At 38.8% G+C, this 25,553-nt stretch overlaps 1 protein-coding gene across 11 annotated transcripts in view; it reads right to left on the bottom strand.

Moving 5' to 3' along the window:
- The window catches only part of TENM3 (teneurin transmembrane protein 3), a 1,329,889-nt gene that overhangs the window by 157,684 nt on the left and 1,146,652 nt on the right, over positions 1 to 25,553 (bottom strand). For 6 of the 11 annotated variants that reach the window (XM_035325081.1, XM_035325082.1, XM_035325083.1 and 3 more), the window contains one exon: positions 11,034 to 11,243. The exons of 4 other annotated variants lie outside the window; for them this stretch is intronic. In XM_035325081.1, coding sequence (XP_035180972.1) covers positions 11,034 to 11,243 — 210 coding nt within the window. Of the gene's footprint in view, positions 1 to 11,033; positions 11,244 to 25,553 lie in introns of those variants that run through there. One more of the 11 variants, XM_035325091.1, reaches the window with a different exon arrangement.

The raw sequence follows: 25,553 nt of genomic DNA, 5'->3' as shown, positions 1-25,553 counted from the left end.
CCACTATGCTGTCTACATTTGGCCAGTGAAACAATGTCAGTACTTAGCTCCAAAACCCCATGTTGTGCATCTCATCCCAGTAGCAATTACAGCAAGAGTCCAGCTGTAAAAACCCGATGGAGTTGCTGTGCAGATCCAGAGAATCAAAAGCACAATTCATTAGAAGTGCTTCACTTGCTTTCCAAAGCATTTTCAGCACAGGCATACGACACATGGAGAGAGGTACAAGGTCACCCCTGTTCTCGCCTTTTCCCCACTCAGCAGAGGGCAAACTACCACAAGGTAACCCAGAAACTCCAGATTACCCAAGACACCATTTTACAGCATTCCTCAATGCAGTGCGTGGCACCATGGAGGAGGAAAAAGGGTGCACATGACCAAAAATCCTGGTGTTTTTTGGAAGTAAGAATGAACAAAACATACACATCCTCTTACACTGATTAATTACTGGAAACAAAGCCAAGGGAAAGCTTTAGACTTTGAAGCTTTCTGAATGAACTACAAGAATCAAATGCCAGCAGCTGACACTTTTTCCTGAGTGATCACCGAGCCAGCCTTCTGTATATTCAGCTATCAGAGCATATGTTTCTGAAGAAATAAATTCAGTTATAGGTTGCTTGCCTGAGTACTACAGTGTTCAATTAAAACTTTAAGAAATGCACGCAATACAGTATTTGAAAGAAAATTTCATGTGCATTCTCTGGGTTATGGCAGCGATGGGGTGAGTTTACTGCTAATTACTGTAAAACAGACTACGTATCAACGCAAAGATGCGTTAGACTGATGACAGAATTTACAGCAACTCTTCCTTTAATTTGCAATTACCCTGCACTTAAAGTATTTCTGAATGAAATTTTTTTACTACAACAAATTGTCCCGTTACACACACACAACTGTTCTTTTTACTCAGTAGCATGCTGCTAACTGTTACAAGACTTATCTGCTAGAGAAGAATAGCAATGAAGAGGCAAATTAATTCAGTTTTCTGTAACTGTAGTAGGGACACCAGTGTAAACATCCAGTATTCCCATGGAGAGAATATTTTTAGTCCTTTGTACTAAATGATCAACAGCTTAACAGAAAGAAACATCCTTGCATTTTCTTTTTCTGGCTCAGAGAACGTATCTCATACCTATGAATTCTAATGATTAAAATAATTCTACCAATTACTTTGCTACATTCCACTATGCATAGTCAAGTATGTAATGCAATAAACTATGCCTGAATGGTCTGTTTACCCCACAGCAAGTTACAAGGAAAACTCTTTCCCCTTAAAGGACTTGTCTCTTTGGAATGCACAAGCTGGCAAAAAGCCAGGGGAAGCTGGTGCTTAAGCAACCAAGACTGAGCAGAGCCTGTGTGCATTGCAATCTCAGCCAACCGCAGTAAATGTTATTGGAGTTTTTGTGCTGTAAAATTGCTGCTTTCATGCCCACTGCATCTGACAATAGGAATCCTTGGCCTTGGATGAGAGAGGAAGGCTGATGTGCCTTCTAGTCAGATCTTTGCATCCTTAAAAAGTAGGGTTACTACTCCTGTGTACTCCTAATGGGTTAGTGACAAAGAAATTCATGTCAATGCTACGTCCAGACGCAGAAAGATACTAAATGGAGAAGCCTTTTCTGGATGAAGCATAAGAGCAGAGAAACTATGCTTTATGCATAGTGCTGAAGCTTTTAAAATAATTGATAATATTTAAGATAAAGGATATTCAAGGCGTTAACGTGTTTAGCCTTACACTTTCAAAGCACCACTGAGATTAGCTCTGTTAAGATTTCACAATCACCCAATGCACATCTATTTATTTATTGTTTGCTTAGAGACTCGAGTGTAAAATCCTCAGTATTTCTCCTGTGAAAGACTGCGTCAAGCATCTGCCAATAGAATTTGTGAGTCCTGTTTACTTCCAGTGAGCAGCGTGTTCAAAGCGCTCAAACGTCATCCTCCAACTTACAGCCAGACAGACTGAGTGCACATGGAAGCCACAAGCCAACAAAGAAACAAATCACATTTCTTATTTTGGTCAAATGCTTTAAATTCTTCCTCCCCCCCTTACAGTGACCATTTCAACACTACACAATACAATGAATGCTGTAATTGTATCACAGCAACTTGCTTCTTGTAATAGTTAACATTCAGCATCAACACAGATTTACTCCAAAAGCAACCTGGCTTTCCTCAGAAACACGGAATCGTGTATCAGCATTCAGCAGAACTAAGGAATAAATTAGGTACTTTATCTGTTTGCACAGCTCTTTTTCTTCAGTGGTAACAAAGGACTCAGCTGCAGTTGAAGGAAGAAAGTTTTGGGCAGTCAGTGGGACTGGATAGTATGTGGTGTCCTTACTGAATGTCAAAGTTTTATACCAACCCGGTAGACACGCAGTGCTCTCCAAAGCACCAGCTCCTCACAATAACCAGGGTTACATGAACTAATTTTAATTCAACTAAAACAAAAAAAATAAATGACTGACTGCACTTTTACATCTGGGGAAAAAAAAATAATAAAAAAAAATAGAAAACAAACACCAGCATCCCAATTACAAGCAGCTCAAAGTCTAAGACACCAGAAGACAAAACCAACCAATCTGCCAAAAAACAAACAAACAAACAAAAAAACACCACAAAAGAAATTATTAAAACTTCACAACTTTCAACTCATTGTGGGTTTCTGGGGAAACTACTGAATTCTCACAGCTATCCAGGCTCACTGAGCATTGGAGCTGCCAGGAAGTGTTGTTTGTACAACTCTTAAGTTCAGGCTGTCGCCACTCAATGGCAAACACACGGAAGCATGTGTAAGATCTGCAGTGCTCACTTCCCAAATGACACGTTTAAAAAAAGGTTTTGTAGTACAGTACAGAGTTAAAATATTAGACCTTTCCCTGAAATAATATCATGAAAAATAATGAATAAAAGAGTTTGATGCAGTGATGCGAGTCGCTCATCTGATCCCGACCTCCCACAAGCGATTTGCTGTGCATTTTCACGCCTTCTGTACCCCTGGGTACCCACAGAGATTGGAAGTCAGCCTAAGCAGCAGCTGGGTGAAGTCCTCAGCTTTGTAATTTGTAACAAAAATAAACTTCCTATGTGACTGTTTCCTTCTCCTTTTAGCTTCCGTATCATAAATTACGTTCTCCTATAAATTTGTTAGAGCCTGCTTTTCCCTGCAAGAACAATCCATCCTCGCTCCCGCCTGTGACTTCAGGTTCTCCCATTAACCAACTGCAAGGGAATTTAAATGCAAGCTCCTTGTCTGGCAATTAGGCATGCCTGCTCTGTAATCAAGAGAGTCAAAGGAAATGATCTGTGTGCAAGCGTTGACAAGGAGGGAAGGGATGCGTTTTTGACTCCCTGGTTCATATATACTCCCAGGTACAAGTTTGCTCAGTTTAAGCTATCTGACATTTGGATGCGGCTTTTTTTCCTTCGAGAAAATGATATTCTGTATTTGTATTTCACTGTATTTCAGAATGAATTTCTCTTCACAGATTTTGTTGCGTGATTTTTTATCGTATGATTTTTGACGGGGAAGGGAGGAGGGGAGGAGATGTCTCTGCATCGGATCATATCCGCAGTACGATGCACAGTTGGCAGGTTGTCCCATCTGGCATGCATTCGAGTATAAGACGGATAATTTGTCACTCTGAATCCTTTGATTTGTGAAGAGGCCGAAATCATCTTTGGAAAGATATTTTGCAGCTAATGATACAGGAGGTGTGGGGGAGACTGTTCTTTGAAGGCTACAAAGGCCACAATCTGAGGAGAAATAATTGGTCTTGGCTCTTCTATTAAGTAACAGAGATCGAAAACTACAAAAATCTTTAAGAGAAAAACATGACTTACAACAATCAGATATGAGAACTAATTGCCCACCACTTTGCAAAATTTGATTTTGGAGGGGTGAGGGTGAGATTGGGTAACTTTAATTTGCTCTTGGCAAACAGGCTGAATGCTTAATTAAACTGAACAAATGCACATTTTTGTACATTACGAGAACAATGTTGACAGAAGTTTGGCTTAAAAACCAAAGAAAAAGGATAAAAAGATGGATTCATGAAACTGAAATCAAATATCAAAAAAGGGATCAAAAATAAATTGGCTAGCAGTCATGACATTTTTTTAGCTTTCTAAAGCAGCTATCTTTGCCCCAAGCATGTGGAACAGATAAATTTGTCGATCTGTACCTAAAGGATATTGGCCTCCCTGCACTGCCTGATTTTTGAATCTAAGAGATAAAATGCTTCTGTACCTACTGAGGAAGCAGTGCAAGCACTGCTACACAGTGGTTGAAATACAAGTCTCTGGCCTCAAAAAAAAAAAAAGTCTGTGTGTATTTTTACAGAATGAACTTATTCCGTATTTACAGAAAGCATGTCAAATACCTCTATTCAGCATCACGAGCATTTTGAGTCTATGGGTATCAAACACGAAATATTCACTAGTATGCATGTGCCCAGAAGACACTGTCAGTTTTCACTGAGAACAGGGAACCTTATTTTGTCATTCTGCAGGACATAAAATGGTTCAGCAAGTGGGAAGGGCTGTTTTGTGACACAGGACAAGTTGCAGTTTTCTGTCAAATGCAAACAGACAATGCACTGCAATGTGTACACTGCTAATGAACAGCCTTACCACAGCTCAGTATGATAACCTTTGTTACAAACTACAAAGTCATGTATACCTGATTTGAAAAATACTCGCAGATACTACTAGAAAAGCTCCAGGAGGTTATCTCAGTCTGCCTTTTCCAGGGCGAATGGAGGCTCAGTCTCCGCAGCATGATTCTGACCTTTTTATTTATTTTAATTTGATGTTACAGGTGACAGAGCTTCTGTCATTTCCCTTGGGATAGCCTCAGATATCTTAATTCAGTTCACTGCTAGACAGTTTTTCCTGATACTCTGCCTAATCCTTCCTTCCCTTATTTCCATTCTATTGCTTTAATTGCATCTCCATGTGGTACACAAAACGCTCCCATCTTGAGATACCGTTTCCCCTTTGTCAGGGCTTAATTACACCTTAGGCTATGTACTGACTACAAGTTTTGTTCGCTTACCTATTTCCATAGATGAGTATCTCTACCCCCTTAACTGTTTTCATTCAGATGTATCTGAAGAGCAGACTAACCAAAAATAATACTAGAAGCAGTAATTAGAGACTTAGTCAGTAATTTTGAAAAAGCAAGAGGCTCAAAATCATACCTTATATTCCTTTGATGCTGTCTACAACTCCTTCTTTTCTGAAGCATTTGTACGCCCAGCTCAAGCCATACTTGTTAGATCACACGGCAAATTTGTATCTGATTTGCTGTTCAGTATCACCACCATTCTCCAGCACCATCTTTTCCTCAATTTTTTTCTTGAACATTCTGTATCTCAGACGAGCTTAGATTTTTCAGTTCTAGTATCACTTTATTAGTTTCTGGCCATACAATTAATGATCTTTCCTTGTCCTTTTCTATTAAATTCTTGTCCCCAGTTGGCACTCAGAACTCTCACTATTTAGTATCATTGGGAAATTTTATTAGTGCCATTTTCACTCCTTCATCCATATAATTAATGATAATGTTAAATAAAACCAAGATTATAGCATATCCCCATGATGTTCTTTAACACAACTTCTAGTTTGATCTATTATTCTTAATTTATTATCATAGACTACTTCAAACCAAACGAGTATGAATTCATTTTTCAAGCGAAATGTCTTTGGACCAGTGTCAGACCTGAAGACAAATTTTATGCACTGACACAACAATGACAAAATTTATCATGAATTATGAGATATGAGATGAAAAAAAAAACAATTCAATGAACAATGCTTAAGATGACAATGAAAATAAGGTGCTTGGACACCTATGGAGTTTGCAGAGAGTTAGAAGGACTGCCATTTCTTAGAATGATGGAGAGAAAAAGAAGCAAATTTATGTTTCACCAAAAAAGCCCAAACAGCTTAAGTGTTCGATCTTACCCCATCATGTGCATGTTTCCTTCTCCCCTGGCAGTTTTTTTTCCTCTCCTTTTGTTCTCCAATAGTCAGAACTAAATTGCTCTTTATTGTATGGCTGGTGACAGCCTGGCCACTCAGTTCTAGTTCAGTATCACATGTGGTTTCCCTTGTAGAAGAACTACAGCAAGGAAGGAAAGAATGAGAGCTGGGAAGTATTCTGAAGGCACTAAAACAGGACTGCCAGGAAGTCTGTGGACCGAAGGACCATGAGATCCTTCTAAGATGTTGGCTATGACTGACTTAACTTGCTGTGGGTCTTTTCACTGTTCAACTTCTCACAAGCCAGTGGAGGTACAGAGGAGGAAATCATAGTCCCCTGCTTCTGAGGCAAAATAGGAGGTCTTCCTACCCTCACAGGAGCAACTGCAAGAGCTACAAGTGAGGAAAAGATGCCTTAAGGCCACTTGCCTCTACCACTAACTTTTAACACAGATCCCTGTGTGTACTTCCATTCACCCTTCAATTTTATTTGTTTCTCGTGGGAAGGAAAACACGTAAGTGGGACAAAGAGGAAATGGCAGATTGCTTAGTTATGGTGGTATATATTAACTGTGGTATCTTGGCAGAAGAATAAACATGACAGCTGAAGGGAAAATCTGAGGTGTAACCAACAAAACTAAAACTAAAAAAAAAATCCATACCTATGCTTTGTACATGCCTTGCATCCCTTCATTACTGCTGTCAGGCTGGAGCTTTTGGCCTGTATTCGCTCGTCTGCTTGTAGAAAAGCCAACTGTTATGACTTTGGATTTTTGACATTGTACTACGAGAATATGGTAATAATTTCTGTATGATACATACTTTTGTACCAAATTCTAATGACTCACCATGAACAAAAGCCCTCGGACTATGACTACATGAGAATTATGCCACAGAATATTTGGTATCTGTAGAGTTACGGTGTCGTACACTGAGACCTCTGAATACGAATATTTCTTGTATATTGTCATTCTCCCAGCTGTTTCATATTATTTTTCTCTTTAATAAACTAAAACTCAAGAGTTGTGCTCTATATTTCCAAACTTCCTCTCTTTGCAGGAAAGGTTAGCTGTTTTGAACTGAAAAGCCCATCAATCTGCAACTCCCATGTGGCTGGAGCAAAATCGTGTTTGTTTTGCATCACCTGGCAGATCCTTGATCAAGGACAACTGAAAAAGCATTTTGTATTAAATTGGAATTTATTTCAAATCTTCACATCAGCTGAACTATCACTATAAACTGTTATGAGAACCTTGAACAACTTAAGTGTTCGAATACACTCTACAAATGCTCCTGTCAAATACATCTTTCCCTATTTTGCATTTGATGGTTCTGCCATAATGTTTCCTATTTAGGGGTAAAAATCCCCAGATCTGAATTTAATTCAGACTCTTCATCTCCACTGTCAGAAGTAAGCATTAACATTTAACTGTATCTTTTCTTCGTAGTGTCTCCTTAACCGAAGAACTTAGTACTGCATTTTCCTTTATACTACATGTCTGTGTTGAAAGATAAGCTGCTACTAATTTCAATAAATTCTCCTCCAAATTCTGACTAATCTATCATTTTTGGTGGAAAGAGATTAAGAAGCTTATTAAGATACTTAAATACAGACTTTACATGACTTACTATTGTTTATAAGCAGACTATTACATAAAGAAAGCTTTTCCACACCTCAGTCATGTTCAAGAATCCTTTCCTCCCAGCTCCTAGTTCATTCTCCCTCTCGCTTAAAAAATTCCTCACTTCTCTTGCAGCTAATTACTTAAATGAAAGCTAATTCCTATTGGTCAATAAAAGAAACTAATCAAACCCAAATGCTTAAATTAATGTAACTCTAACTATATAATCAGATCCTTTAAATTTTGAGTGGGTTGCCACATTCATGAAAAGAAAACAGACGTTTGCGTAGACCAAAGAAAAGGTAATCTCACTTGCTATTCACAAAAAGTCAATAAAACTGAGAACAGTTCAGTAATATTATTATTTTCCATTTGAAGCTTTTAGGTTGGAAAAGGTAACAAAGTGATTCTTCTTTCCCCCAGCTAATGTAAATATTGGACAAAAACATCGAGAATATAGCACTAGAGTTATTTTTCATCCATCAAAATTAAATAGCATGGAAAGCTGCTTTTGCATCTAGATGCATTAAAAGAAGAGCAGTGAAAAAATAACGTCCTTCTGTGAAAGGGAAGTGGTACTCCTGCTGTATTACTTAGCATTTTAGCTCCTATGAAGCAAGGCTAAGAGAGCTGGGTATGTTCAGCCTGAATAAGAGAAGGCTCTGGGGAGATCTCGTTGGGGCCTTTCAGTAGTTAAAGAGGCTTATAAAAAAGACAGCGACTTTTTACATGAGCAGATAGTGAAAGGACAAGGGGGAATGGTGTTAAACTAAAAGAGGGTAGATTTAGATTAGATGTTAGGAGGAAATTCTTTGCTCTAAGGGTGGTGAGGCACTGGCATGGGTTGCTCAGAGAAGCTGTGGATGCCCCATCCCTGGAGGTGCTCAAGGCCAGGTTGGATGGGGCTTTGAGCAACTTGATCTAGTGGGTGTCATCCCTGCCCATGGCAGGGGGGGTTGGAAGTAGATTATCTTTAAGGTCCCTTCCAACCCAAACCATTCTATGATTCTGTGGTAAAAAGAAAATACAACCCAGATAAGACTGTACCAATGGTCACGATGTAACAACCTTTACTTTCTAGAGTAGATCTGGAGAGACCTACCTACAGGTAAAAAGGCTAGATGACAATACATATCATTAAGTAGAAGACAGGTATAGCTATCTTAGAAATTATTAGCTTTAATAATTAAATTCTACTGCTGTTTGTTTTTACAGAAGCATATATTTTTCCCTTCTGATAGGCCAGCAGTTTAAGATATGAGAAAACAACCCTACGCAAAGCAAGTATATCTTCCAAGCAATATTCATATACATGATGGATGCAAGCATCCTGTTTCTCAGTGCAATCCTTGATCCTGCAGCTGACTGCTACCAAAACACCTATGGTTTTCTCCCCTTCCAGAAGAAAAAAGAGAAACCCTGCTTAAATTGTGGCCATCACTAATATAGTACCTATGGCTAGCGAGTTGAAGCACTTCTAAAAACAGGTCTGATCTTGTGGGGAGAGAGAAAGATCATTAACTGTTTTATATGACTGCAAGCACTACTAGATAATAAGTGTATACATATATATCACTGATTTAATTCTTTGACAGTACGAAGAAGAAACTGCAAACATTTCTGTTGTACATACACACTGAAGGGGTGAATTGCAGATATCTGCAGACAGAGGAGATGGGGAAGCATAGCAGGGAGAGCAGAGGGGAAAAATGAACACGTACTTACAGATGAGTGTCCCTTCTGCTTTGACACATTCTCACCAAGGACAACTCTCCAACACACACTGCAGTGTTAACCCTTGTTCTGTTTGCTATCAAAAAAACCCTTATTTTGTCCTGCTGAAAGCCCAAGATTTGACTTCCTGTGGGATCAGCTGAACTTATTTTTGCTTGCCTGGGGTGTAAAGGATTACGGAACATTCCTCAAGGTTGATAAATTCAGACTGGCAAGCAATTCTTGAAAATTTACAAAGCAGCAAAGTGCCAAAACCTAGAGGAATAACCAACACTTACTACTTGTTCCTGAGGCTTTCTAAGAGGCTAGGAGGTGTAAGGAATTCATGCCAAATACTCAAAATTTTTAGCAGCTTTCTCTTGCTATTGCATATTACATTTGTAAAGGAAGGGCTGGTAGATAAGAGAGCAATCTAAATGTATTGACTTATTGAACTAAACCAGTCTACCTTTTGGATAATGCATACATTGTCTAACAAATTTCATATTCATTGACACAAAAGAAATGAGACATCTGCATAACATACCCTGCATTATGTATTGCCATGCTTTTGAGGGCTCCTCACAGATTAAATATTGAACAAGTTGAATGTGCAAAAATAAACCCCTTATTTTTAAGGAACTTAATTTAAATATCTAACATAGCAACCTTAATTCATCCTTGAGAGCATGATGTTTTTCTGGAAAACAAACAACACACACACACAAACTTGTCAGATTCATGTGCACAACTGCTCCTAGCAGGTTAGTTTAGACACAACAACGAAGTTGCACTCAAAGGTAGGAAGACAACACTGTGCTTTTGATCTGTAAAGTAATTCTGTCCAACAAACTGATATGCACTCTGTAGGTAAAATACTTCTGCAAACCCCCTCTAGTGGCTCATCTGTAGGACAGTTTGTTGCAATCAAAAGACAGAAATTCTAAAAAAACAACCTCTTGTTCTAGTCTTGTTCCAAGCCTTGCTGATCTACTGGGGAAGGACCATGCATCAACAAATTAGTCTTCCAGTCTGCTAACACCAATATATTCAAACATACAACAAAAATGAAACCACATGGCTATTATTTTTTGTGTTAAAAAGGTAAAGATTTGTTTGCCTACGGCAAGATGTATACACAGGCACTCACATTTCACATACATGTTACTCTCATTGGTTACTCATATTACCTGGGAGGATTAGCTCTGGAAACATACATTAGCTCTCCTTTTCCTTCCTTAACATACACTGCTCTATCCAGTAATGCCCAAATCCTCTTGCTCACAAGGAAACTAAAGGAACTACTGAAACCTTTTGAACTTGATGAGGTAGTAAAAGATCCTTTTTACATTATTCTGAAGCGAAACATCATGACAGTTTAACAGATTTTATCCTATCCTTTGGAAAGTGTAAGTAAAGGTTAGTCACTTGCAACAAATTGCATTACATAAGAAATCATCAATGGCTATTGTTTCATATAAGTATAGCATTTTAAAGTAACTTGAATGAGCTTCTAAACATTATAAGATACTTTCTACTCTTGCTTATCCTACAGTATTTTTACAGTAGAGACATCATTTGCAAAATTTCATGTAAAATCAGTTTAAAATACAAAATCATTTATATATCTTATTTTTTTAGGCAATTTTGTAAGAGGATGGAAAATAAAAGGGTATTCAAACTATGGACAAAGTGTCCTCTTCTTACCATGACCTGGGACAGACACTGTAACAGTACCGGTCTGTACTAGATATGAGCTGGCAGTATAGTCCTCATCTGTATCAGAGTCCTGAACTGGCTGGCTGGCATTATTACTTAATAACCACCTCTGGTTGTCATGGAGATTGGGTGATGGAGGAGGGGAGTGTAAATGTTCAGAAACTGATGGACTAGATGAGGAGGATGGCATGGGAGGACCTATGAAAAAAATAAAAAAATAATTTAAAATATGGGTCAAGATATCATGTGAACAACAAATTAATTCTTTTTGCATCACTGAAAGGCAAATTGTCTACTTCAAACAATAAAAAGCAATGGAAAAAGAAAATATGACAATAGCAGGTATTAAACCAGTTTAAGTGTTTTACAACACGTAACACAACGCTATGACTTGTTATTTCAATGCACAGTGTCTATCGCTATCGAAATTCCAGTGTCTCTGCACAACAGAATGACAGAAGAGTAGGTGCCAACTGAAATAAAATATTTGCTGCAGAACTAGTTGGAAAATATAGTATTTCCTATTTTTTAAGCATTTATTTTCTTAGGCCACTGTCATAACTGAAGCGATTCTGTTTTGTCTAGAGGATATGAGTATTTACATAATTCAAACATCCATGCATTTAACTGCCTCCATCCTGCTCTCTCCTAACTGGGTGGATCGGCAGAACAAAAGTACTCAAATATATGGCCAAAGACACGGCTTCCTCTTTCAGAGGGACACCTCCTGTAATAAAAGCTACTTAGGGAAGAAAATAATACAAATATGCAGACAAACAGGAATAGTTTTCCAAGCTCTCAGATTCAGAGAAACTCAAAGGCCTAAATTTCTACCATATGAGTTATCCTGACAGGAATTTAAGTTTTTAGCAGTATTTTTCAGATACAGATACTATTTAAAACCCATTAAAATGTTTCATCTGTCAAACTTCAGTCCATCTGCACAAGTTGTTTTAAAACATGCATATGCAATAACTGCATCCCATTTCCACATCTTGAAAGTATTATAAAGACATCATGGAAGAAGACAAGTTTAAATAAAGCTTTAGGATATCATAACAACACATTTAGCCCTTCAATAAAACAATAATAAAACCCACAAAGCAGTAGAGAAAGAGTTACTTAATTTACCCTGCCAAGCACAGTCAGCACAGATATTACTCAAGATGTCCGCGGCCCTAACGTGTGTGGGCCTGGCGTCCTGAAGAGCCGTCTCCCCTCAGGAGGGTCCTACTCCCAGCAGGCAGAGGCCTATACCAAGCATGAGCTGCAGTGCGTGTTGCTCCTTCTTACTCATTTTTTTTTTTTTTTTAATTATTATTTTTCAGAATTCCGGGAATGTTTTCCTGAGAAAATTAGGGCATTTACAAATATCTATCTCAAAGCAGGGCATCTGTCACAAACATGTCCGCTTCTTAGGCGATGTGCCAGTCAGCGTGGATCACGAGGAGCCTTTGTAACTGACTGGATGCATCTTGGCTTGGGGACTGTGGGGGCAGAGGCTGAACTGCACTGAAATAACTGGACTTTCACTCTTCCAAACATAGCACCCATATTTGTTCTGACATTGACCAGGTATTTGTTCTGCTCTCTGACATCTCTTTCAGGTGCTACAGTCAAGTGACATTTCCTTTTATTAGTTGTAAGAGTCAAGTTGATTGAGGCTAATGTAGCCAAGGTATTAGAGAATTTTCAAAACTTCTTATGACACCTGGTGTAGTGTTTAATGTCTGTAACACAAAGAAAAGATCCTGAAGAGCTTTGCAACAGTCACCACCAATGCAGGGCTGCCAGAATCAGCCCGGGAGGCAGAAGGGACTATCCGAGTAAGGACTGGTTGTGCTGTGAATCTGTTGCTCATGTATTACCCTATTTCCTAAAAGACATGTCAAGCTGGTGCCAGTGACCAAAGAGCACATCCTGACCACTGAACAAGGACACCTGCTGCAAAGTTCCGGAGACTACGACACACAATGGATCAGTGTGACCTAAGTAACATGTCATGTCAATTACGAACCATTGCAGAAGGCTGGCACAATACTGCTTGAAGTATCTCAGATTATGTGGTACAGACCCTTGCTGTCTGCTCCTCAGGTCTTCTCTTAAGGTACAGGGAAACTACTCCAGCTCTGTGCTGAGTAGAGCACACAAACTGCACACTGTAAAGACCAAGTGCTGATGCTGTTAAACTCTGCTTTCCTTCTCACAGCAGCGATGCACACAGGGAACCTGGACAGACCTCTGTATGTGTGGAGTCCACCTGATCATCGGTACTTGCATCACTGTTTAACTCCATCTAAGCCTCCATGCTTTGTCAATGGAGACAGCTAGGCAGCTCTGAAGCTGACTGAGTAGTAATAGCAACTAGGAAAAGCATTTGGAGCCAGCAGGCTAAGACATTTGGCAATCTCAGTATGATTCCTGTCCTACAAAAAGTGTGGCAAGGAAAAAATTCCCAGGGAGGGAACTGCATAGCCTCCATTTCCAACCTTTCGTTTCAATGCTGCACTGGGCCATAGTGCAAGCTGTGGTGGCAGTGGTGACCTTCCTCAGTTTTAGGGATGACAGCCAGCACAGAGTCCCACCAGTGCAGTGCAGTTTTAGCCAAGGGCAATATCGTTTGGGTAACTTTTGCGTAAGTCCTCAATGCCAAGACAGTGTTAACATGTATGGTAGAAACTTTGTACTGCTTCCTTTCTGACTTTTTATTTTATTTTAATGGACCTTCAAGCCACCTCACTGTCACAGTTGGTAAATAGCTTACTTGACTATGTTCACTTGGAAGCACAGCACTATGCCTGATGCACAGGACAAACAGATACAGCTATTAACAAAAATTTAATTTTCTGTGCTCCTGGTAAATGAGTATAATAGAGGGACAAATATTAAGACGGAGTTGACTTTTTAACCTCCATTGTGATTTAGAAGCAGAAAATACTGCCAACAGTATTTAAAAGCAGATTTAACTGTACATGGAGTAAGACTGCTGGACTACTTTAGCATAGAGTATTACATTGCCTGTAGGTAGGGAATTGTACCAGAAAATGAAGTAGCTTTATGACATAATGTTAAAAAAAAAAAAACAACCTAACCTGCACAGATACCATTCATAACTAAGAATCTAAATTTAAATTAAGAGGAAAAAGAGTGTTATTTCATCATCTAATCATTTGTTTTTACAATACTCAGTAGTACAGTTATACTGGAGAGGTACAGCACCTCTCAAAGTTAAATTTAAGTTTAATATAATAAATAACGTTGGCACCAGTAACTTCAATTAACTTCCCTCCATCTCCCTTGTACCCTGCTAAAATCACGCTAATTATTATTTATTTTTCCTTGCTTCCACATTCAGCATAGCCCATGACATAATATCTTAAGCTCTCTAACACACATTAGGTCCTAACCAATGCAGTTCCCTGGAAAGAAGTCAGTGCGAGCCCAGCCAAAAACTGTTTGCTTAATTCTTTCATGTCATTTACCTCTTCTCAAACTTGCAGTGAACAGCAATATGTATACTATTACAAATTGTAAAACTCAAATTTGGTTCTGGAAGGAAAGCAAGCACTTATCATTAATCAATTAACGCCTGTGTGAAATCCAAGGTTTATGGCTGGGGAAATAGCAAGGATGGGGGAATGACATTTTACAGTGTGCAGCTTGGGAATTTGGAAGTAGAGAGAACATGGTTTTTCAAGTTCAAGATAAAGCACTATCAGATTTTCTTGGTACACCTTGATTTTTTATATTGCTTGCTTCACTAACCTGAATTTCTTCTTGATAGCGTATTGAATGCTTTCTTCATTGTGTACTCAAGCTGATTTAGATAGTCACTGTATCTAATTTGTTACGTAATTTATATAATAATTAACATTTTTTTTTGCAAGTATCAATTAGCACCATTATTTATTTATTCACATTTGGAACAAATCTTCTTTACTCGCTTTGGACTCCTGTGACCAGAGAGGAGTGTTTTAGACGTACGTTATCTGAGGCAAATCAGCATATTTGTAATACCTATGGAGCTTAAGCACAACACTGTTTTCAATATGCTTCCCCTCTCTTTCTCGATTTACACTCATTAAATTTCACACACAACATAGCCCTGACTACACAAACCGTAATCATGCAAAATATCCTGTTGCCTGAACATGTGTCATGTCCAAGGTCCCTTAATTATTTTGTAAATTCCCTCATTTATCCAGATTTACTAACTGCCTCTGTGCTATGTGGCTAGTTGACACTGCAGTGTGCTGGTGAGCATCCATCCAGAAAGGGCATTCCTTGGGTGCTCTGGATTACAGAGTTTCTCAGCTCAGAAAAAAATGGTGTCAGTTGCAAGGTAGAAGCGTAGGGTTAGTAGCAAAGCTCCTGCTACTACACTCAGTGGCAACAGATCTTTGCTACTGGAAAAGTGAGGTGGTTATGCCTGTTACCCTTCCAGGAAATTATGCAACTTCAGTGACTTGATTTTTATAAATAAACCCGATTGGAGCAGGCAGGTCTTTCTTGTCACAAAGTTACACGGTCTGCAGAGAAAATGAAGCCAGTGATAACATGAGCCAATTCTTCACAAGAACCCTAGGCCAACCAGCTGGGACGCATATTTCTGTACAATTTCATCCAGCACTGGCAGATTTCTGCAAAACCTTAATGCGAGTTCCTGCTTGATTCCAAGTGAAAAGACAGATAGCTATCTATACTGCCATTTATAGAAAAAGCTACATGTTAAGAAAAAATACTTAACACACTAGAAGAAGAGGGATCATAGATGACGTGCATATTCCTCTCCATTTTTTTTTAGACATGTAATGACAGGCATTTAAAAATATTTGGTAACATTTCCTATTGAAGTCTTAATAAACACTTTTATAAGTCACAGAAATCATTATGCATGACAAAAAACAGTTATATTGATCATCTGTTTTCCATACAGCTTGAAGACGCATGATACAAACAACATTTCATTCTAAAGAAAAACAAAAATACAAATATTGATTTTTTCCCCCTCTCCTGCTTCTTTTGTATACATCTAAGCAAGAATTTCAGTTGTTCTGCTCTTTCATTTCTTACCCTTACTTAAAGGGGCCAATTTTCTTGTTTCTACTATGATTTCAGTGTAAGATAGTAAGATATTTTTGACAAAAAGAAGAAGAAGAAAAAAGAAAGTGCTGGGCTTCAAAGTACTTAAATCTCACCTTAAAGATTTATTTATTTATGGGGATAAACAAACTTTAACTTGTTGATGTTTTCATAATTGAAAACACATTACTTTCAGTTATCTTTATGTATTTCCAAAAAAACCTATCCCATGAAAATGCAACGAAGATCTGCATAAAACAGGCAAACTCCAGCAGGAACAGACTCAGTACAGCAACATGTGAGGATGTGAATAAATCTGTGAAGGAAATAATGCGAGTCTTAAAAGAAAGTAAAACCCAAAGAGAACTTGTTGTAAGAAGAATGTTAACAAAGAAACATACCTTAGATTAAATACATATGTGTGAGGCAGTTCTATTTTTTAAAAATCGTACTGTTCTGGGCCCTACACCTGAGAAGTGACTGCAGTATAGGAAAAGCCTGAGATCAGCGCTGATCTTTTCAAAGATGCTATAAAACAAGAGTTGGAAGCAGAAGTGATGTTGCATACGGAAATGGTGAAAGTGCCAAGTAGGATAATTCAGTCAAAAAAAAAAAAAAAAGGCAAATAAATGATGGGTACGACTGCCATCAACTGCTCGGTAACAATGAAAGGCATAATAAAAACAGGGATTAATTGTACCAGACGCTAATACCAGAGTCTAACTCTCATCTTCAAAAATCCAGCTGAAGGCCAATTTTAGAAACAAGCTCAGAAGGCTAAAGCGGGATTTTATATACGGAGGAAATTAAGGCACTGAGGTCTGAGGCTGGCTCTGACAACTGCTACTGCCTAGCACTGTTGGGACAAGAGCTGGAACTGACAGTGGCTACCGCAGAGTGTGGGAGCAGGAGGATGTGCTGGGCAGAGCTGTGCCTTCAGCTCCCAAGCCTCCAGGACACTTCCACATGGTTGCAATCCATAGCTTACAAAAAGACATGGAAGGTCGCCCACACGCTATCCTTAAAAAAGAAGGAAACCAACCAAACAAAAAACCACCACAACATTAGCAGCATTTATGCTCATTTATATCATGTTATGGAAAACAAATCCAACCATTACTCAGCTTTCATCTTTTATCTGTCACCTCATGCTAAAGCAGCACTTTGCTTCAACACCAATGGGTGTGTACATGAATTACACCCTGAATGCTCACTAGATGTGTTTCAGAGAAAATAGTATTGGACACTTTTGGAACATGGTATTTAGGAGAAAAGTAGGATGCAAGAGAAGCAGTAGTAACGATCTCCTGCTGCTGCAGGGTGGGCGGGCTGGAAGAGATGACCCAGAAAGTCTCTGCAGAGCCCTAAAATACATACACTTATAAAAACTTCCTAATATAGTCAAACTCTTAAAACAGACATTTATCTGGCAATATGGCAGTAACAAGAAAAAAAAACAAAAAAAAAACCAAAAAAAAACTTGTTTAAATTTAATTAGAAACCTACACATTCTTAAAATCTTGTTTTAGTTCAGGAAGGTCTGCTCTGCTACATGAAATTTTTTAACACTGTTCATGTTACTATACTCTTAAAAGAATCTGAAAAGAAAAAAAAATACACATACCTGGCATTATCAGTTCACTTTGCATAAAATGTATTGCAAGTTACATACTTTACAAAAGTAATTTCACTACAAAAATTTGAAGGGCCATTATTTTCATCTCAATCAGCATGCATAAATCCTACACCTAACTCTTACATACAGCTCCTGATGGATGCTTAAGGCAATATGAGAACCAACAGATCTGTTTAGGCTGTTTAGTTATGGCAGAACAATGCATTTTTCGTTTCACACTCTTGGCAGCCCCTGTCACCAAGACTGAAGAAAAAATTCCTCTACCTGCATCTCTAAGCCAGAGGCAGAGAGGTTTATTTTGAAGTTAGTGGTAAAGAATGCTTACTGATTTCAATGTCAGCAAGACAACGCTATTAAATTACAGATTGCCAGGTGGGCTTCGCCTTCCCTTACTTAAATTAATGGGATTTTTGCTGGTGACCCCATGGAAACGAAGATTTCACACCATTTAAAATGTCATTATTATGTCACATACCTTCCCCCCACACACACATCACATACTGTGCAAAAATGGTATACATGTAACAGCTCACTAACAGCAGCTATATATGTATACTCATTCTGTACTTTGCTCTTCACAACAGGAGAAGACAGGATGCTTTTTTTAAACAGTTAATGGAATCTTTTAAAACTGGAAGCAGACAGTCAGTGGTTTGTGAAGGTCAGAAATAACGTGTCTTCTGGCTAAATTAATTAGAAACCAAAACACTTTCAAACAAGCAGAAGGACACTTACAGCCTTTCTGAATCAAGCTGAGATGAATCTTTGCAATCTGTTCTATGACTTCCCAGCATGCAGAAAACTGTAACACACTTGTTAAATAGGCCACCTATACCGTCCCTAACAAGTTTACTGATCAATCCCAAAGTTTCAGTTTCCAATGTATCAAACGCAGATTGACCAAAATAGTAATAAAATAAGAAAACCATCCGCTACATACAACCCTCATCAGCTACATTTTGGATATTTTCATCTCTTTGTATGTAAGTTAGGAATAAGAGAGTTTTAACTGTAAACCTGTTTTTTATTATGGACTCCCTGTATGCTGTCCAACCTGTATGACTTGGCATTGGAATTTATCTCTCTGCTGGATACTGCAGCCTTCTGCAGTCAACCTGCAGTGACAGTTATCTCTTAATTAAAACTCTACATGCAAATAGAACTAGTGAAAATTGTTGTGGCATAGCACACAAAGAATGGTTATTTATAACCAACACAGTTCTTTTTATCTATGTATACCAGAGTCAACCATTATAGTTATTGGGATGATCTCCACAAGGAAATATATGCATAGATGGTCTTTCCAATCCATACACATGCACATATATGCATGCCAAGATTAAAAAAATATATATTTAAAAAAAGCATAAAACCTATGCATGCAGTCTACTGTGGGTCTTCCATTTAATTGGTTTTGGTTTGGTTTTACACAATGGATAATGACCCTTTTATCCCAGAACTGGGAAGTGTATATCCCAAGTTTCAAATCTGAGTGCTAATGAACTATCACTACATCTCAGCTACAAATCTTAAATAAAAATGGCATCTACCTTTTTCAAGCTTCCTTCAAAAAGTTATTATCTCTAAATAAAAGAGGTGTATTGTTTTGACATGTATTTTAACTCACAAAATTGCCACTGCTTGTGTAGATTGTGGAAGCTGAAACTTCACAAGATTATAATACCCTCACATTGATCTGAAAACAAAAGTAATCCATTAGAATGCAAGAGAAATGCTGGCCTGAAATACTTTCGTTTGTTTTTATTTTTTTTTCCTCCTCAAACTCTAGTATAATAATCACAGGTCTGTAATATACAGCTTGTAATTGTCTTCTGAAAAAGTGAAAGATTTCTTAAGAAAGATGGTTATGCATTAGAACTGGTGCTCATCTCCGAAAGAAACGCATTGTGTTCTGAGGCATTTTGGTGGTTTTGGAAAATTTAACAGCTGCTGCTCAGCAGATTGCTAAATGAAAAGGAGTGCCCTATTCTTGCGGAGGTCAGGCTGTGTGATCACAGCAGCTCCTTCTTCAATCCTGAGTTCAGGCAGTGCTCGTCTTTGCTTTAAATGGGAGTTCTGTCCATAGAGAAATTGCAGAATCTGAGCCTTAACTGACAGATTATTCTAACCAAACTACGCCGCTTTCTAACTTTTATTTATTTTTTATTATTTTTTAACTGCATTATCTTACAACTAAATAGTCAGGTGCAACAAGGCAAGAAGTTCATGAGCTGAATTCAATCATCTCTCACTTCCAGTACCTATTTTAGCAGCTATTCTACTCAGCTCGACCGAACTTCCCACATTACTTGCTCCAATGTTAATTACAAGGGGTTACGCAACAAGTTGGAAGGGGAACAGACAGCTATTTCCAGGAGGATGGAACTTCTCATTCCACTCAGAAAACCAGCTGAAGTGACAAGTCTTGGTATTTTTAGAAGATGGCTTTCCCCCCCACCCCTGATGGGGGTTTTGGACAGAAGCAAGCCGACGAAATGAACACCAGATTGCAAAATGTTTCAATTAACTCCTATCTCCACTTGTGAGGTAGAACCTCTCACGAAAACACCACCACCCCATTTCGAGCATCTGCTGGGATTCAAGCTCCTCTGCCTGGCCCTGAGCGCCTCCCTCAGCAGCACAAGGCAGCCAGCAGGTCAGCGGTGACTGGACCCCACACATCTCGTGCTCCCCGTTTTTCCAAGCCACTACCACTTGCCACCAACTCACGAGGCCTGGCAGCAGGCCCGCATGGCGGCGGCACCGCGCCAAGGAGGCCTCCAAGGACACGCGGTGCACTGCAGCCCCTTCCAAATACCCCTGAGGAACTTCAAATTAAGAAAGAAATCAAAGGACAAAATCCCCACAGACGCAAGCAAAAACCAGGAAAGCACCCCACCAACGTTCTCCCACCCTCCCCAGTTTTCAGAAGTGCAACAGAGCACTGAAAATGGAGATGCTGGCTTATGCTATAATTGGTGTAACAAAACTAGCCATTCTCAGTCTCTGTATGTCTTACATTCACTCGAAGATGAGGCAGAAGTTTGCTAAATTTCCGCTCTCAGTCCTGACCTTTGTAAAAGACTAATTTTTTTTGGATGCTGATATTCTTTCAGGGGGCAATTCATAAAGAGTAATCACCTAAAAAAGTAACCTTTGTGAAGAAATGCTGCTTTATTCTTCCTATCTGTGACATTTTATTATTAGAGTTGAGATGGATTGAGCCGTGTCACATCTGGTTTATCATTCTTCCAGCATGACCCTGTGTTAGCCTATGTACCTTTTATTTTCAATGTTCCCTTGGGCTACAATGAGGGGGAGGGGGCGGTAAGCCTTTCTGGAATAGGACAGGAAATGCATCTTGAAGAGTACAAGGGCACTTTGGTTTTTTTTATTATTATTATTATTTTTATTTTTTTTTGAGGGAGTGGGTGAGCAGGTTGCTGAAGAGAAAATAAATCTTCTGAGAATGACTCACAAATTATTCAGCTTTTAGAGTCAGGTAATTTCCCATCCTCATTCCTCCCACCCTGCTAGGAACGAATCTGAAGAGGAATAAAATCAAATACTAATTAACTATTATTTTTATTTTTTTTAAATTTTACTGGGCCCAGCTGTCAAAGCCATCGTAGGAATGCCAGTTTTGCCTGCTTTTGCTGCCAGCATGGCAGCTACCTTGCAATCTGTAACCTGATCTTTGAAGCAAAGCATCTAAAGAAGCTCTTAATGACATTGGATGACTATAATGCAGGCCACAGCAGAAGACTTGCTTTCTTAGACAGGAACATGGCAGCTTAAAGAGATTTTGACAGGAGCTAACAAAGAGCAATAAACTGCTGGAAAATGCGTTCCATAAAGCTCATTTAGAAAAATAACGTGTTCGTTCTCAGTATTCAAACTAGTAACTTCTTTTGGCGTGGTTATTTACACCCCAGTTAGATGCACGCTTTCAACCATTACCTCAAAAGGCCAAGGCCAAGGCGCGGCGGCGGCGAAGGAGAAAGAGGAGGAGGGAGGAGATGGTTGTTGCTATTTTCACATCTGTACCCCTGAGTGCCTCCCAGAGTGGCCGCATCACTGCAGGCACAGAGGAGGAGCAGGATGCTGGTGGGCAGCCACGAGAACCAGCAGCGCTGCTGCCAGAGCCCAAGTCCTGCTCCAAGTGAAAGAAAACATCCTGCTGCTACACCCTCTTTCCTCACAGTGAAATGAGCCACTAAAAACTCCCATAGGACTAAGACGAAATAACCACATGATGGTTACAAAAGCATAAATTGAACATGGAGAAAGGGGAAAGCTTTCCTGCTAATGAACCTTCAAACCTGCGTACCCAGAGAAGTCCTGAGCTGCTCAGGGTTTGCACACCTGAAGATAACAACTGAATAGGTATATTTGGCATCCGAGCTCTTCGTTGCTCTATTTTCAGAAACCTTTCCCTTCCTGCTGCACTTTCAAGCTCTGTACCTCGGGATTTTTTCCTGCTATATTAAATCCAGCTCCTTAACAAAGGAACTTTTGGGGAGGGGAGGAATTAGAGAATTACCAGAAATTATCAACTGTTGTCTCACACAGCACCACTCTCCCAAGCAACAGGACATTTACTGGACATTGATGTCTCATTACGTCTAGCGTGTAATTTATTTCTCTGCTGGAACAGAACTTATCAGCTTTGTCCATGTGGAGAAAATGTTTCTACCTCAGAAACAAATAGAACACCACAGGCAGGAAGCTGGAAAGCTTAAATGAAAATCCACCACATGATCACCACAGTGGGCTTGCTACCGAATCCGCTGTAAGAGAGCAGTGCTGAAATGGGCCAGAAGTGGCATTTTAGGGCCAGGTTTTTGAAAAAAGCCCAGTGTTTTTGAGGGATGATTTAGAAAACTGAGAACACTGAAAATTGTTGGGTACTGAGAAATCAGAAAAGGCTGGTCTCTTTCTTTAGGTGTCTCTGGAAATCCACCACATAAAAAATCCCAAATCACCCCACCACCACAACAAAGCCTCTTACTCTTTTTTACTGAATATATAAACAGCAATATTTTACCTGGTAATGAAACTTAGCCAGCATTTGTAAAACACTACAAAGTTGTGCATTCTTAATTGCTCTCTTCTATTACAAGAAATTGCTATGATCTATTTAGACTATTTATATAAATCCCCTATTTGATAATTTTTAACTTTGTTACATTTTATCTGCATTTAAACTTGGCAGGACTGCATTGGGCTCTAGCTATATGTCAGATTCAAGCCCTTATATTTCATATACACTTAGTTATCATTTGAACTGCAGAGGTACACAGATTAAACATTTCTTCAACCCAGTGAAACCCTCACATTAGCATAGGTAACTCAAAATGTTGAATGAAGTTAAAAAAAAAATATTGCTTTGGCTTCAGACTAAACATGGAACATTGCAGTCCAATAGTGCTTTCCATAAAGTTACGAGCTAATGAACAAAAGGGAGTTACAATTAAGTTTCATGAAATGTTAACTATAAGATCCAGCAGTAATAATGTAAGCTTTATTTTGTTGCCAATTTGACCACTTCAGAGTAATAAAACACAAAGTAAAATAAACGACAGCAGTTACTTCTAAGAATTTTTATCTAAATGAAAATAGAAAATGCCTGAAAGGCTGGGAAAAAAATACATACAAGAAAATTTCCAAAAGAGAGAAACTAATTGCTTTTGTTTGACTGGAACCAACGGGAACAAAACCTCTTTACCAAGCTGCTTCCAGAGTCCTTGGGCCTTTGTCCAAGGACCAGGCAAATGCCAACTGGGCCATCCAAATCAGTCGACAGACAGAGGTTATCCATCTACTTGAAAAGAGATGAAAGAAAACTCTCATCTGAGTGCTTAGCAAATGCTGAAACAACTGCTCTTACTCTAAATGGTAGGAATTGCCAACCGAAGCTGTAGAAGCCTCTGAGTTCCTGCAAAATTATTAATGTTGAAGCATTTCACTTTCAGGACGCACCTCTCAATACCTGTAAAACCTGCCAGATAAAAACCAATTACTACACAGAAAGCATTTAAAGGCATCAGTCTGGAAGCACTGCCGTGTAAAACTAAAATTCCCCATATACGTTATTGCACATGCTTTCCAAGATTATCCACTCCCTCGCATCAACCTCCATCAATCTCTGCTGCCAAAACAACTACCACAACCAGTTACTGATAAGAAAGGACATGAACAAATTTCTTATTCGACTCCCTTTTTTTTTCCCTTTGAAAAAGACACTTTTAGCAGGTTCTTGGCCAAGATTACATTTGTATTCATGCAATGTTCCTTTTATAAAAAGAAGTAATGCAACCAATTATGAGAGCAGCCCCTGAAAAAGCTAACTGAAGGCTTGACTTTGTCCACATTCATACAAGCACAAAGTAACTAATTTTACATGATGCTTGATAATACAGCACTATGTAAGGAAAAGATTACGCAGGAACACTTAAAAGCTAAATATTCATTCTAAAAGGATCACACCACGTAAAATGCAATTTATATGTGAAGAGAAATAGAGGAATACAGAATTGAAACTGGTTTTACTCACATCTCATTCCTTTTGTGTTTTGCAATGTTTATGCCTAACATGCACACACACATACAGTTTTCTGGTGCAGTTGCTATTACTTCATGCTGTTTGATTTAGCCTCCTACACTCTAAATGCCACGGTATCTACATGAAGAGATAAAGACAAAGCAATAGTCTCAACGCTTCTGCTCAGTTATCTGAGACGTTCCCTTTTCTTTGTGTTCTTTTTGTATTCGTTATTTATCTTTGAGGTATTCTAGTAGACCAAATAATCATTCATTACATGTTTTCTGAAGCAGTTACAGACTGCAAAGTCAATTCTTGGTCAGAATTTTTACATTCACAAGGAAGAAAACACATCACAGGATACTTCAAAGTCAGATCCTGTCATATCGAGGAGGATGTTAATCAGTGCAGTTTAATGCAAACCCTTCTGTCACACTGCTGTTACGATTATGTGTGCTGAGGTGAGCAGGCAGAGATATTAAGAACCATACTCAAACTTCTTCTGAATAAAGATGATGCATCAGCCCATAACATTCATCAGTTCATGCAAACTCTCAGGAATCCAAGTTTCACTGCAAGTGTCTTTCTGGATCTGCCTATTTCAGAAGATGTGGTATGAATGACGGTATAATAAGTTTTACTATGTTTTAGGCATAAATGACTCGTACATCATTCCATTTGAAAGAAAAAACCCTAACATGTGAGTACAATATGTTACCGCAGCTGCTCCATGGGAACAACAACATATCCATTTGGAAGGAAAATACATTTATGAAAATGCCTGATTAGCAGAAAAAGCAGAAAACAATTCATTATAAACAATAATATACAACACAACCGCTTTATTTGACATTTTTATGGTTACAGTCTGTTTTCATAGAGTCTATTGGATTAAAATGCATCCAGCTCTTTTTCTCCCACCCCCAGCTCAGGCTATTCTTCACTGATGTTATCCACAAAAAAACCACTAGCTTTCTATTAACTGGGCTTTGAAGGAAGGGCTCCCATGCTAGCTGAATGTAAAGCTGTTGGACAGAGTGTACCAAATTATCTCCTTGCTTCAGGCATCCCTCTTACCAGGATCCCAGTCTGGGGACAGAGATGCATGTTTCCTTTCCTTGTTGCTTTGTGAAATAATGCATTTTTATCTTGCATACCTTCTAAGTCTGCAAAGGCTTAGACTGAGTGCTGCGAAGGAGGCTAGCCATGCACCTCCGTGAACTGCACAACATGTATAACGGGAAGG

This window comes from Oxyura jamaicensis, chromosome 4 (genome assembly GCF_011077185.1).
Source record: "Oxyura jamaicensis isolate SHBP4307 breed ruddy duck chromosome 4, BPBGC_Ojam_1.0, whole genome shotgun sequence".
Classification (NCBI taxonomy): Eukaryota; Metazoa; Chordata; class Aves; order Anseriformes; family Anatidae; genus Oxyura; species Oxyura jamaicensis.
Note: the sequence above shows the minus strand (reverse complement) of the source record. Positions and strands in the feature narration are given on the sequence as shown.